Source organism: Daldinia childiae (assembly GCF_008694065.1).
Source record: "Daldinia childiae strain JS-1345 chromosome Unknown Scaffold2, whole genome shotgun sequence".
Lineage (NCBI taxonomy): Eukaryota > Fungi > Ascomycota > Sordariomycetes > Xylariales > Hypoxylaceae > Daldinia > Daldinia childiae.
Window position 1 is genome coordinate 5,932,508 of NW_022984643.1, and position 14,867 is coordinate 5,947,374.

Sequence of the window (14,867 nt, forward strand, 5' to 3'; positions counted from 1 at the left end):
AGAACATATCCGCGTATAGAATGCCTTCTTATTGGTTGGGGTTTGAATACAGAAATAATACGTCTGCTTCTGTACATGATGAAATAGAAGTTAGTGTAACTAGGCATCGAGAATCAGCATCCGACAGCGCGGGTATAATCTAGATCGCCTTGTAGTCGGATTCACCTTTTCCATAGTTTGTTAACTGGAATACGCGTATAGCTATTTGTATGGAGGCTATTACAGGCAGGCAGACGGAAACATTCTTAGAGAAGGATTTGATTTATATTAGAAGCTCTGCTGCTCTGTAAGAACACGATGCTCTCTGGATATTGTCTTGACTATATTGAGATGTTCATTGTACACACACAGCAGATGTTGAATATCTAGAAAGAACCCTAGATTCAAGGAATGTTTCTTTAAAGCCCACCATGGTCCATGGCCAAATTCGAACCGTACGTCGGTGACTACTACCTAAGACAGTATGTCCTTTCGTTAGCGGCAACCATCATTTCTACCATATTTTTTGCCGTTATTTACTCCTACCGTTCATTTCGAACAAAGCTCTGGTTCTACTTGCTATTTGCGATCAGAGGTATTAGTAAGTTGCAAAGCAAACTTACTCCATCCTCGACGATTTAATACTGTCTCCTCTAACAGCCATAAAGTAGAAGTCATAGGTTACTATGCCCGCGCGGTATCAAACTCTCAAGCCGGCGATCTTACTCCTTATCTCATTCAGAAAATGCTAATCTTACCACCGCCCGCCCTCTTTTGCCGCATCGGTATACACGATACTACTAGGGCGCATCATCCGAACCGTGCACGGAGAACCCTACCCCCTTATCCGTGTTAATATCCTTACCAAAGTCTTCATGTTCGGCAACGTAGCTTCCTTCTGCGTATAGGGCGGCCGGGCCGGTCTCGTGGCGCAAAGCGGACAAGTGGATAACGGCGAGAAGATTGTCGTCGGAAGGCTACTTATTTAGATAATGCTCGGTCTCTTTATCGTCACAGCTTCGACTTCCCAGACCAGATATAAAAATGGTAAAATAGATGCTTCGGCGCATGACGCTACGGGCTAGAGGGTCAGCTAGCATGCTCATGTTGTATCAGCGTCAGCGCGCTTATGATAATCCGGAATATATTTCGAGTTATCGAATTCGCTGCGGGTCAGGACGACTACCTTCTTAAAAAAGGGTAAAGGATGGGTAGACAGTCTACATCTTCGAGTTAGTTTCGATGTTGGTAGTTATGGTTTTCTTCATCGTGCGGTACACAGATAACCTCCAGCATTTTGAGGCCGCCCACTGGACAAATTGGGACGGCAATCTTGCGGGGCGAAATCAGGATGAGGCCTCGGCCTCCGACGTGAGGAGGCTCAATGGCCCGAACTATCCGATTTCCAAGTGAAAGACGATTCTTGGCTTTAGGTTGGTATGGTAAGTTTACAGTATTCCTTCTTCTGTCAGTGTTGTTGATATGATAAGTCTCCATGATTTATATATGTCAGATAGGGTAATAGACCTCATAGATATGTAAATATCTAACTAATATGAATTTAGGCATCACTTATAAGCTATAGAAATCCTCTTGGAGTTGTATAGATGCCGGGAGGACGAAGTGGGGCTCGCCGGTCACTTACCCCTGACTCGATGGGACTAATAACACGACTACTACGTTACTCCGCCACAATCTTTACCTTATAAAATCTCCTGCTGCTGTAAACTGCATCATGTTTATTAGTAATAGGCCAGTGTTAATGGTTAATAGATTTTCGAAGCCTGAGAAATTATAAAAAAAAAATTATAAGGAATAAAGATGCCTCGTCGCTCTCATCAAAAATCTCGTGCAGGCTGTCTCGAGTGTAAACGCCGACATATTAAGGTAATCATTTAGCCCTGATCCACATTCTAGTTCTAAACTCTAGGATATTAGTGCGATGAAAACCGGCCGGCATGCGGTAACTGCACAATTAGTTCAAGACAATGCTCGTTTTTATCTTCGCAACCGATTCTTCCCGGCATCCGACGTCCGGCAAAGTCTACAAGCCCGGGCCTCCTCCGATCTTCGTCGAATGCATCGACACCCTCTCAATCGTCTTCTCCTATTAGTTTGAACTGTGAACCGTCGATTATCCAAGATGTTAACATGACGCACATGGAACTCTTTCACCACTGTATTAACAGCAATTTCGACTTGCCGCCTTCGTCCGAGGATCCTAACAAGATAGCATCTCCAGAGATGATTGTTGAAGCCGCCATATCTTCTCCTTTTCTAATGAATGAGGTGTTGGCTTTCGCCGCACTTCATCTAGCTCATCTCAACCCTACAAAGGCCCAGTTCTACAAACACCATGCGGTCGGGTTGCAAACTCACGCGCTTAGCATATTCAACCGTGAGATGATGGGTGTTACTAGTGAAAACTGCCTGGAGGTGTTAGTTTTCACTTGGTTTATGACCTTGCATACGCTATGCGATACAACAGACTCGACAGACCCGCATATATTTTTAGACCAGTTCATTCACTATCTGCAGATGCAACGGGGAGTACGCGCCGTCACTGCAGAAGCATGGCATCTAATGCTCGAGTCGAAGATGGGTTTCGTGTTGCGGGAGGCCACTAGGATTTTTGAGGAGGCGGGCCCGGGGTCTCATACTACTGAGTTGGAAAACTGGATCCAGCACTCGCCGGCATTGGACGACAACGAGAAGACTGTCTGCAAAGACGCCCTAGATAGGATCCAATGGTTTCTGAGCAGAGCTGACGATGCGAAGAAAACCGGTACCTCTCTAGGAACGCCATTCTTATCACTAATCTCGTGGCCGGTAATAATCGAAGCCGATTTCCTCCGACTCATATCGGAGAGGAAGCCAGAGGCTCTACTCGTCCTTGCATATTATGCCATACCGTTGCACTTATGTCGAGACGTATGGATTATAAGAAATGCTGGTCAGCTGCTGGTTCAGAGCATTCGGTTGCACCTAGACCAAGAGTGGCACAGATGGTTAGACTGGCCGGGGGCTATGATGAATATGTTGTCATAATATGTCTATTAGACTTTGCAATTTAAGGGCACTTTGGCGTTATGGGCTGGATATGGTACCCCAGAGATGGGTTGGTTTTCGGGACTTAAAAGGACTTAGGTTAGAAGGGAGGGTCAATAGCAACGTAGATTCTGTATAGGGATATATAACGCCGGATCTCTTGAGAATAGCTATACTGGAGGTCATCGCATCTCAATAGTTGTATATCATCTATTCAAAGTCCGGGAGTGTCGGACTATCCATGTTTCAGAAGGCATAAATACTTTGTGTAATTCGTATTTCCATCCGAGGCTAGAGAAACTTTCTAGTCTCCTAGATTTAATGTTTGGTATGTAGGTAAGTAGACACCCATTAAGAAGCTGAAGGAGTCATATTAAACCAAACCTCTTTAAAAGCTCTAACAGGTACTCTATATAACCCTGGTTCGGGGGTTTAGGCATCAACAATAATTAATAGAACACGCGATTTTATTCAATCCTACACATCCTATTCTTGAAAATTCTGTGCATATTAAACTAATGGAGAACTGGGGTTATTAATGCCACCAAATGCCTAGCAATTGTAATACTAGGTATTTTAGATATAAATATTTGAGATATACAACTGAATCTAGAATGTTCCTTGTGTTTGGAACTGCTCATTATACGATGAAAGCATATAATATATTAAGCACAGGATGATAACGTCGAAATACTGTACTATCAGCCGCGAAGGATCCGGGGTTTTCCTTCACATCTATTATGTTCAGCTTTGTAATGACGATCTCAACGACACAGCGTCATAATGATTTAATATAATGGTATACTTATATTTCAATAACTGCCGGTAAACCTGGACCCCATATATTGCTAATTTAAAATAGCAACACCGACTTGCTTTGGTCTCAGCACCACACTATAGCTTTGATAATTAGGAAACTAATATATATTTCATAATGGCGCATGTATAAACGATGCGCGAGGATTTAAACTTACATATTCACTACGAAGTGTCAGGAGTTTTATATGGCTGCAAAAATTGGATTGGAACTCCTTTTAAACCTTGAAATGATACAGCTTTAGCTATGAGGCATATTTGTAATCTAATGGCTTTTCTGGAATCCTTCCGTCGATGATAATGAATTCGCCAACGTTCAACAGGCTAATGTGGAGCACATAAGAAAATACCCTTGCGGCTGAATATATCCTCGTATAACTGTAGGTACATTTCAAAAAAGACCCTGCGTTTACCTTGTATGGACACTCGGGATTTGAATATATGTCAGGTTCAAATCCCTATTTTTCAGCCTCGGGATTGCTGCCCCTATCTTACTTAACACGATGACGCTTACTCGTTTAAGACTAGCAATATTTGTTGTTAAAACATGATAGCGGTCTTATTGAGACTTCATATTATCCCTATACCTTCTGGACTATGGCATCTTTTCTTGGTACTCAAGAAGTTATTTCACACCTACGTTACATAACTTGGATAGCCTTCAATATAACGGCATGGCCATAGTCGGCAATATTCATTAATTGAGTAGTTATTACAGTAATAATACCAGCAGCTTGTCCTTGTAAAGTTACCTAGATTGTTACATTAGCTTCGTGCTTGTTCAAGAACGTAGTCTGGCTTAACGGTGTTTTCCAAAGACGGCGTAACTGAGACTTTCTAGAGTAGGGGTTTTGGGGTTATTGCTGATATTCTAGACCACTTAACCGCTAATATCAAAGTCGTAAGTAGAGCTTGATTGGATCTCCATCTCGAACGCGATAGATTTCATAAACTTTATGGTGACATATTACTCCTACATCACTCCTACGATTACCTAACAAACGATACATTCTAAACCTAGGGAAGCATATCCAATGGCTCGCCAATACCTCTATTGAACCCCTTATGTTTCTAGACCTAATTAGGATTCGGGTTTTCTGCCGTACACCACCCTTAAGGGCATATAGGCTCCTTTTGTCTTCAACTCCTCTTCAAAGCGCGCTGGCCAGGTCTCGAAATCTTTTGCGGAAATAGACTTGAGTCCTCCTGGAATAGCTAAAATATCTTGTCAACTCCATCGTAACCGTAGTACCAAGGAATAGACTTACATTTCCCAGCTATAGTAATATTCTTACCACCACCCACGGTACTCTCGACGCTGACACCGGCTAATCCTGGGTCTTTATGCTTAGGACCTACGCCAATAGGCAATAGCACGCTTTTGACGTCCACAAAGCCAGCGTCTTTAACTATACCCTCTAGGTCAGCGGCAAAACCGCTCTTCGTGCCCCTCATAGTCCACAACTCGTCCAACATATTAAGGAACTGCTTATAGGCCGGCCCTTTGTTATCATCAGTTGCTTCATATTGAGGTTCCATCAGTTCAATCCAACCACCGGGCTTCACGAGCTCTCCGAGAGAGTTAATGGCCTCACGCTGTTTCGGGCCCGCCTGGAATAGCACCAGAGTTTGATGCACGTAGTCAAATGTTGACTTCCAAGACTTTGGCCATGGCTCGTTAATATCTTGGATCTGAAAGCTGATTCCTGGCTGCGGGGGTTTGGGAAACCGATCCTGAAGGTCGGTTCCAATTAATGTAGCTGACTTTGGATCTTTGAGAGAAGCTTGGAACTGAGACAACCAGAACCCTTTTTTAAAATGTCAGCCAAACTTTCCCGTTGAGAGTGTCCAAGAAGAATATACCGTTATTAGTAGCACTATCGAGTATTTTAAGGTTCCCGCGTGCTGTGTCGATAGGGGCAAGGAAGACATTTCCATCCATATACGCTCTTACCACAGCAGAAGCCTGCTCTAAGCGCCTATTCTCTGCCTCTGCTGAAGAAACGAAGTAGTTGGACATTTTAGCTGACCTAGGAAGGGTTCGGTAAACAGGCTTGATGAATAAAACATCCTAAAGCAATGGGAGGATTCATATAGACTAGGGAGCTAAGAGCGTATTTATAGAGCAATTACGATTACTTACTTAGATTGGTACCTTGTAAGGTGGTATTTGGGGTAGTACAACGGTACGATATTATTTATACGATGCTGGCATATATTCACACACTTTAGCGAGTCCTCAGCCAATAATTTGTAGACATTCCACGGTAGTCCCTATGATATTTGAACATAGCACAATAACACGAACTTGATTTATAATAATAAGAAATCCTTTAGACTTTAGTGAGTTACGCAATGCATCTGCAGGATACGTAATAGCTTGTGTTCGCTGTTTTCCCCACCGGAAAGCCGCTGATTTGTATACGTTTTTTTATACCTAACAAGGATAAGCTCCTGTTATTGATCCTACGAAAGTGCATATTTGCGCGGTCCAATACTCCGTTGCCTTTGTGCGGACTGCGAGTCTCATCACAAGTTTTTCTAGTACTCACTATTTCGTTGGTGTGATGAAACCGCATTGACCTCGATATAAAATATAGAGACAATTCAAGAGATCCTGAAGTACTAGTTTTCGAGCTTTTAGGCCATAACTATTCAAATTGCGTACGAAGATACCTGAGGTTCCTAATGATTTTTATGGTTGGTGGTATTCATACAATAAAGAGGGTTTTGTGACGTTCAAATATGCTTCGAAGGTCACCGGTAATAAATTGGACAAGTAAATATAAGCTCAAAAACCGTGTCAGCCATCCGCTCCTCCATAGATAAGACGGATATTGGGTGGTATAGAGGCAGGCTATGCACTTTCACTTACGAAGCGATAACACATGAAAGAGTTTGCAATATATCTTGGTAATTTAGTATCTATTCGTTCTACTGTGGGAGGCATAACGCAATGTGCATGTAGCAATACCTTATCAATAATACTTTGTCATTATCAGCTATGCAAAGATGTCACTGAGGGTTATCTGGCGAGCACTAGACAAGTTCGGAGGTTCCTTTTAGCAGCGGTAACCTCAGGTGCTGAAGGTCTAAGCCCACCGTTCTAGCCTCCCTAGTTTAATAATAACGGCGCGAGTCTCTTTATACATACGCAAGCCTTGAAGAACCAGACCTTACTCAAGGTTCCACCCTAACACGCGGACCCGACCACACGAGCCAGGCTAAATAAGAATAAGGGACGTCAAAGTTTAAATAAAAGCAAGGGGTGCAGATAATCAAGTTCAGAAACTAGATAACTAGTGGTATGGTCAACTTATAGCTTAAGGACAATTTAAATCAACTAGAGAGTGGGTTGTCCGACAAACCGCCTGAGAAGTACTGCGACTTTCTTGAAAAGGTAGATGCTTTTAGAATGGTATGAACATGGGGCCATGGTGACCAAGGACATTAAATGATTCGATTGAGCTAATACCACGCCTTGTATTGGTTGTAGTAAAAACGTTCGGTTATAGGACAGGCCTAACAGCTAAAGAAGTAGACATCACTCATAAGCACATTGGGGGTTGCTTGGTCCTCACTGCCCGTCTCACGGGACACGGTAAAGGTTGAGAATCATCCCATCGTCAAAGAGTACCTTGTTTCTTCTACACGGTACCTAGACAATATTTCACGACAGTATTGGTAGCACTATCGAAGAGTGGTTTTTTTTTCTCTTAGGAGGATGGCATCCATGAAGGATAAACATGGAAATGGAACCCAGCCCCTTGATGTTTTCTTACGAAATTATCTCTCAATTATGTACGTCTTCATACGTACACCTAGAGGTAGTATTGACGCCACGAATACGACGATACGATGAAGCTATAAAGTGTGAGAACTAACAGTTGATAGACTATTAATAGACGCTGTTAAGAATGGACCATGGATTATATTCGTGCTTTAGTTAAACACGAATACATTGATGCCGAAGCCATGGACATCGTTTAAGCAAAGAGAGATCCACCAACCATCCCACAAGATTACGCTTCGCCATGTCGGTGGTGTCGCGGACGAAGTTTGGTAGGGGTAAGGCTAGTAGATGGACCAAACAAAGAGAATATCGCCCTAGTTATGGCCGGTATGATAAGATGTTGGGAGCCGTATCCCTCCGGAGCGATAGCACTATAAATATGATAGTATAAAATGAGAGAGAAAAAAGAACTGTTCGTTAAAGAATTTATACTTAAGACGATAGGTAGCATTAACCTATTATTGAAACTATCTTATATCTGAGTGATGCAGTACATCAGCATAATATCCTACGATTAGAAGGAAAGCTATGGCAAGAGATAGCACCACAAGTCTACATCTCTCCTCAGGATGTAATTTCATTCCACATCCTCATCATCTTCATCTCTCCGCGGTTCGAAATTCAACTATCGAGCGTTAGCAACCAATCAAACAAGCAATGCTCTCTAAGTAAACTTACCGAATTCCCATTATACAACTGCGCATCCCTACGCCTGTCCTCAGCTTCATAAAACCCCCTGATCCCCGAGGCAATCCTATCTTCGGCTAGATTCTGCAGCGGCACCTCCTCGGGCGACGCAGCCCCACGACTGCTTAGCAGGCCGGCGAGTCCGCCTAGCATTCCGACCAGGAACCCGTATCCGGAGCCGAAGAAGCCTAAGACGTATGCCAGGCTGCGCCAGATGAGGCCGTCGGAGGCGCGCGCGAACGCGGAGGAGTACTTGGCGTGGACTAGGACTAGAGTGGCGGAAGGGGCTAGGCCAAGGGATAGTAAAGACTCTGTTTCCTCGGCGGGTTCGACGGCTTTGTTGGGAAGCGGCGTTAGGACGATTCGGAAGGTGTACGGCGCGTCGCCGTCGGTCCGGTCCTCATCGATCCACTTGCGTACTTCTTTATTAAGAGTCGCGTCGCTCTTAAAGCGCGATCGGATTGTCGAGCCGTCAAACAAGCGGACCTGTAAGTTGCAGTGGTCTCCTGAGCTGCTGGCTTGTCTTCGAGCGAGGGGGATGGCCGGAGTTTGGCTGCTAGAGGCTTCGGTGTCGTTTGTCGCGTTTAGCAGTAGTCTTGCCTGTCTTTCCTTGGCCTCGCGCTCTCTGCGCTCCCGCTTGTCGTCTTCGATGCGCTTTAGGATGCGTTTTCTGTCCTCAGTCGCCCGGATCTTCTGCTGCCTGACTTCTTCTGCGTAAGACCGCTCTGGTCTGTTAGTGGTAGAAGATTGGCCCTCGTTACTCTCACTAGCTCTGCGGCGCTCCTGTGCTTGGGCCTCTCGCTCTGCCTTGGCCTTGGCTTCTTGTTCTGCCTTAGCTTTGGTTTCCTTGGCTTTAGCTTCCTTAGCCTCCTTCGCTTTCTTCTCGGCTTCTAGGCGCTTCGCTTCTTGTGAACTCTGCCCCTCCCGGGAGGATTCTGCCGGTACAGGAGAGGGCCTGGCTGGGATGTCATAGTCATCATATAGGTCGTCTAATACGTTACTACTAGTGGATACTGGGGCTTGAGCGGCCGGAGGTGGCTGACTTGAAGCCTGTCTTGCAGGGGCAGTAGCCGTTTGTTGGGTTTGAGTTACTGTTGCCGTGCTGAGAATTGCCTCAATCCTGCGAACGAGGTCTTCCTTCGCTGTGCCACCTTGAATATACTCTTTTAGAGTTCCGTTTCTGGGGCGTTTGTAAGTGGCAATACTTAAAAATGCTGTTATGAGGGTTGGGATGAGACCTACTGAATGATGACTACTGTGGGCTTCTTCGGTATAGGAAATAGCGCCTCCAAAAATCCAGCCTCTTCAGACCCTGCCTGTAGTCGTAAGGCCACAGCCTGATTCTTTAGTGGTGCTTTTAGCTGTATAAAATCAGTTAGATAAATCCTCAATATACAGGTATAGCTACTCACAGAGTCATTTGCGAGAAGCTCGTTCTCCCAAAGTTGGCTCTCGTCTCCACTATCTAGACTTGTGTCAGTTAAACTGATATCATGCATCCTTTCAACATAAGAGGTAGCTTACCAGTGACAAATGCGAGCACCATCTTAGACTGGTGGATGGCGAGGGAGATGCCATCTTGTAGGCTGCCTTGAAAGAATACACTTTCCGACATCTTCACTATTGAAAGATGGAGGTCGTGAAGAGAAAAGTGTGGCAAATAATTTTGTGGATGGATAGACACAGCGGCCGAGCGCAGGACTAGATGAGATTTGATATTCAATAACTATTCAATATTCAATTAATAAAATGCGGATGCGTGTTCATTCTTGATGGAATTATCGGCCTCTGACTGCTGGTAGTATTGTGACCATCAATGAATTCAAACAACCTATTCCGCTGTTATCTAAGTTGAGCGTGTCTCTGATTATGGATTATCTTGTGAATAGGTTGAGTCGTCATAAGGTTGTTATTAAGTGCCACATGTGAGAAGCTGCACATTCAACATGTCGCAAGTTACAAAGTACTTCTAGCTACGTACGCTTTACCTAAAACGACCTAGCTTATCTGCGGGTCCCTGCTCAAGCTTTCGGGCTGCCGGCTCCGCAGAGTTCAATTGATTGGATCAACTTGTAAAATCTAGTCAATAACCAATAGGAGAGCTTCATTTATTGAAGAAAACGAACGTCATCGTTGAAGGCCTCAAGAATGAAGAGAAAATAATTAGTATTATCTAGCTTCGAGGATATATACTACGTACTTCGTAATGAAGTCTCAAGGGTGGTTTACACCCCAAATACTTGCTCGGCGAGTCGAGAAAGCCCTCGAAGCCCAAGCTCGCGCCTCCAAACCCCAGAACTACAGCACGCAAACCTCGTCATGTAGCATCCTCCGAACTTCCCCTTCCTACATCCCCAGCAATCGGCCACGCCATCCTTTCCTCAGCCGACCCTTCACACATACTCCCCGACCCCAGCGCCAACCCGCCGAAGACCCAAACTTCACCTCGATCCTCGACAACCCGCCCGAACTAGTGCGCACGGGACGACGTCACGGGCCGGGTCTTATCATCCTCGCCATCATCCCCGTAACCGCGTTTCTGCTCGGGACATGGCAAGTACAGCGGCTAGGCTGGAAGACTGACCTGATCGCCAAGTTCGAGGACCGGATCGTGCGCGAACCGTTGCCGCTCCCGCCGCGTGTCGACCCGGATGCCATCCACGACTTCGATTTCCGCCGGGTTACAGCGACGGGACGCTACCGCCACGACCACGAGATGCTGATCGGCCCCCGCATGCGCGACGGCGAGCAGGGGTACATGGTTGTGACGCCGCTGGAGCGCGGGGGCGATGAGGGTGCGACAGTGTTGGTGAACCGCGGCTGGATATCTAAGAAGTTTCGCGATCGGCGGAGTAGGCCCGAGTCCCTATACGCCGGTGAAGTTACCGTAGAGGGTCTACTGCGGGAGCCGTGGAAGAAGAATATGTTTACGCCGGATAATAGACCTGATATAAATGAGTTTTATTTTCCCGATGTGAAGCAGATGGCTGGTTTAACGGGAAGCCAGGCTGTGTGGATTGAGCAGACTATGGGTACGTTTGAACAATAGCACCATTCATGGACGCAGTGGATAGATTCTTCTGGCTATTGAGAATACTTCCTTAGCTAATATTTTTATTCTTACAGAGCCGGGTTTACTCCAGACTCTGGATATGGAATCCAAGGGTATTCCTATTGGTAGACCTGCTGAAGTCAACCTAAGGAATAACCACGCCCAGTACATCTTCACGTGGTATGATTCCTTCATTCTTCTAAACCTCCTCTTCTCGCGCTCGAACTAATAAACATACCCTAGGTATGGACTCGCAGTAGCGACGTCGATAATGTTCTACATGGTGGTGAAGAAGCCTCCCACCGATATCTCACGCCGAGTGAGGATGAACAAGGAATGGTCGTAAACCTTTGTTCTGAGTGAATGTGCATTGAATCCATTTAACAGAACCCCGGATAGGGGATGGGCTCAAGTAACTTCCTCCTCTTCATCGACACCCCCTTGTCGGACCTGTCGTTTTCGAGGAGCTTTCGTCGGTGCTGGTACAGACATTCGCATCTCTTGTAAGAGTTCTCTGGGCAGATACCGCTGCGCTAAGGAGAAGGGTGTAGTGGAGGTACTGGTCTGCCGTTGTCTACAACAAAAGGTTAGTAAATTTGTACCACTAGGCACTAGGAATAATCATATACCCTAGAATAAATATAAAGCAACATACCTTCGCATAAGCATCATCATGTCGCTCTCATCGATAGTCTTGCGGCCTGCGTGTCTTGCGTAGGCCGATAAATCGTCTCCTAGCTGCTCAAAATACCAGTCCGTCGCTTGCATAATAGCATCTACCGTATCTGAACTCAACTTCGCCTTGCTGACCCCTGCCGTCTTGGCGAGTGTTGTTGCCAGCCGCTTTACTACACCCACAGGTAGAGAAGGATACTCAATACCATGTCGCGAGATTTTCTTTCCGGGTTTTCTTCTCCCGATGTTTCTTTGTGCTGGATGGTTAACGACCTGGGAAATAATTGTGTCCTGTAACGGCTCGGTGTCATCAACATCATCGACATCATCGACATCATCTAATCCAGGTGCATCCATCAAGTCTCCCGGGCCATCGTCATCGTCATCGTAGTGGTCGAAGCCAGGTAAGTCACTTGTCTGAACGTCCTCGACCATCGTTGGATCTCGGGTAGGCGATTCCATAGGAGCCATGACAAAGGTACTCTCATTCCCGAGGTCGGGAATCTCGATTGGACCAAAATCATCCTGGCCTCCCATAGTTTGACGTCTTATCTCTTCATCGACACTAGAATATGTCAGCACATCGTAACTCATACGCAAAGGTCAACATGGCAATACCGTTCGAATATAGCATCTTCGTCTAAGCCAATCCCTCCGGTATCATCGTCCAACGCTGGTGGGGGGAAGAAACCCGAATCGATACCAACGTCATTATCATAATCGTCCCCTATTTCTGGCCCGACAAAATCACTCATCCTCGCGCTGCCTAAACTACTCCTATCCAAGCGACCCAGTGGCGCTTCAGTCCATGCTCGACGAGGGAGCTCGATCGACTGCATTGTGTAGTTCTCATCATCCAGTATGCTAGACCGGGGAGGCTTCAGCTCGCTATCGTCGTCATCGTCGCGATCTAAGGGTAATGAAAAACGGGGACGCTCAATAGGAAAGTCATCGTCATCGTCACCCTCCTCGAGGAGAGTCTGCAACGTCGATTCATTGCCGCGACGAGGGGACGACGAAGACGAGGAGACTACCGTTGACGTAGGTGCGAGAACCCGACTAAGATTCCGCAGGAGATCCCGTGGCGTTTCGCGCTCACGTTCGCGTGCAACACTGCGCCGCCGTCCCACTCGTCCTGGTGTGAATAGGGCTGCACGTCGCTGATCTATAGCACGGATGGCGGCACGGGCATGCGGCGTGTTAGGGTTTCGGCGGCCTGAAGCAGATAGACGGAGGGAGGAGGGCTCGGCGCTGATAGCGCGGCGGTTCGGGGTCGCAAGTGCTCGAGGGGTGCTAAGAGCTGCGAGACGGTTTTTATTTGGAGTCGGGTCCGTCATTTTGAATATGCCGATGTCTCTCCTATGCCCAGCCGTATACCTCACCGGATATCAATAGTAAACGGAAGATTCGCTGTCTAGCTCATGACAATTCGTTTCTATTTCTCGCTCTCTGCCAAATTCCGGTTAATTGGTCGCCTATAAGAAATCTCGTGACTATTACCCCGATACCTTGAAGCTGTCTAGTGAAATGACGTGTACTCAGTTACTAGGTATATACTAGACGCGGTTAGGAGCTTAGACGCGTCGTGGTTATTCAGCGATACAATTGTATTGTAGCTGCTGTAAAGTTGAAAGAACAGGGTGGGCACGTGGGGTTTCTCGCACTGTATGAGTTACGTGGGGCTTTATGCGCTAGGTGGCGTTAAAGTTCAGAGGGGTTCTAGTACTATTGGGTTATCCTTGTTGGTTTTCATACTTCCCCTTGCCCACCCAAACTGCCCTGACCCTGCTGCCGAAACTGTTCAAAGCAACTTTTTTCTTACATACATAGTACCTCCTCCTAACAGCGCAGTCCTAAAGTCTAGCCGAACCAGAATCTTCTGAAACGTCTTCGACTCATTTGCCTAAGCTCCGAGATCTCACCAATTCCTTGATTCTTTGGTTCTCTTCACCCTTTCGGCAAATCTATCAAGATGACGCCATGCTCTTGCGATATCAATGTTGGTGGAGTCATGAGTGCTTACATGTATTTTACGTCTAGTATGTACATGTGCAGCATGACAAGATTAGACTGAAGTTAGAATAGAAATTCCGTTTGCTCTGTAGACCGTTTCTTACCGATATCTCGTGCCGCAGCCTGCCGATTGGTGCTTTAATCATTATAACACTCCGACTATTAGGAAATCGTGGAGATAGGTTTAACTGTTTGAGCAAACAACTAAATATCAGTAGTTTGCACATTTTTCAGTTGTTCAAGCTAGGGATACAAAGCACAGAATACCAATTTGAGACTACTTTCGAAATCATTTTCAACTAATCCGTAAACCCCTAAAGCTTTGCTTACATAGTAGAACTATTGGTCATAAACCGCAAAGCTGCGGTGCTGACTGGATTGAAGAACTCCATAAAGTCAGCACAAATAAAATAGCCTTAAGACTATGACCCAAACCAGGTCTGTCGACTCGCCACAGATCCTCGATAGTCTGACGAATCATCCGGATGCGTTGCATAGCTTCTAGTCCGATGCGAGAATGTTCCGGGGTAGAACCCCTGACACTCTCGACAAACGATAGGTTTTCGAATGCTCCTGAGGAGCTGGTGTTGTTACAAGAGACGCTTCAAGTAGTGGCTCGGCTTATCCGTACGGTATCGCGTTGGTGTTTCTCGAGCACGAAGACCAGCTCTTGGTTGATATTTAGCTCGGAACATGTGCTTGCATTACATAGTTACCTACCTAACCTATTATATGCAACTTGATCTGCCCACTTGACTACTGACCTGCATATACACATGCACATGCAAAGCGGGTAGTTGAACG

At 45.9% G+C, this 14,867-nt stretch overlaps 5 protein-coding genes across 5 annotated transcripts; 2 read left to right on the forward strand and 3 right to left on the reverse strand.

Annotated features, from left to right (window-relative positions):
• Positions 1–1,800: 1,800 nt before the first annotated feature.
• GL218_02447 (putative rta1 domain protein) lies at positions 1,801–3,027 on the forward strand (the record flags this gene model as incomplete). Its single annotated transcript, XM_033578966.1, has 2 exons — positions 1,801–1,866; positions 1,918–3,027. 2 exons carry the CDS (start codon positions 1,801–1,803, stop codon positions 3,025–3,027), a joined length of 1,176 nt encoding a protein of 391 aa, XP_033437871.1.
• Positions 3,028–4,924: 1,897 nt separating this feature from the next.
• Positions 4,925–5,863, reverse strand: GL218_02448 (putative methyltransferase-protein; the record flags this gene model as incomplete). The annotated part of the gene is made up of 3 exons (XM_033578967.1): positions 4,925–5,058; positions 5,112–5,651; positions 5,707–5,863. 3 exons carry the CDS (start codon positions 5,861–5,863, stop codon positions 4,925–4,927), a joined length of 831 nt encoding a protein of 276 aa, XP_033437878.1.
• Positions 5,864–8,213: 2,350 nt separating this feature from the next.
• GL218_02449 (UBX domain-containing protein 4) lies at positions 8,214–9,938 on the reverse strand (the record flags this gene model as incomplete). Its single annotated transcript, XM_033578968.1, has 5 exons — positions 8,214–8,261; positions 8,315–9,503; positions 9,566–9,684; positions 9,736–9,788; positions 9,848–9,938. 5 exons carry the CDS (start codon positions 9,936–9,938, stop codon positions 8,214–8,216), a joined length of 1,500 nt encoding a protein of 499 aa, XP_033437879.1.
• Positions 9,939–10,529: 591 nt separating this feature from the next.
• Positions 10,530–11,721, forward strand: GL218_02450 (Cytochrome oxidase assembly protein shy1; the record flags this gene model as incomplete). Its single annotated transcript, XM_033578969.1, has 3 exons — positions 10,530–11,355; positions 11,450–11,555; positions 11,619–11,721. 3 exons carry the CDS (start codon positions 10,530–10,532, stop codon positions 11,719–11,721), a joined length of 1,035 nt encoding a protein of 344 aa, XP_033438795.1.
• Positions 11,722–11,783: 62 nt separating this feature from the next.
• On the reverse strand, positions 11,784–13,387 carry GL218_02451 (uncharacterized protein; the record flags this gene model as incomplete). Its single annotated transcript, XM_033578970.1, has 3 exons — positions 11,784–11,949; positions 12,031–12,615; positions 12,669–13,387. The coding sequence occupies 3 exons, from the start codon at positions 13,385–13,387 to the stop codon at positions 11,784–11,786; spliced, it is 1,470 nt and encodes a 489-aa protein (XP_033438557.1).
• Positions 13,388–14,867: the final 1,480 nt, after the last annotated feature.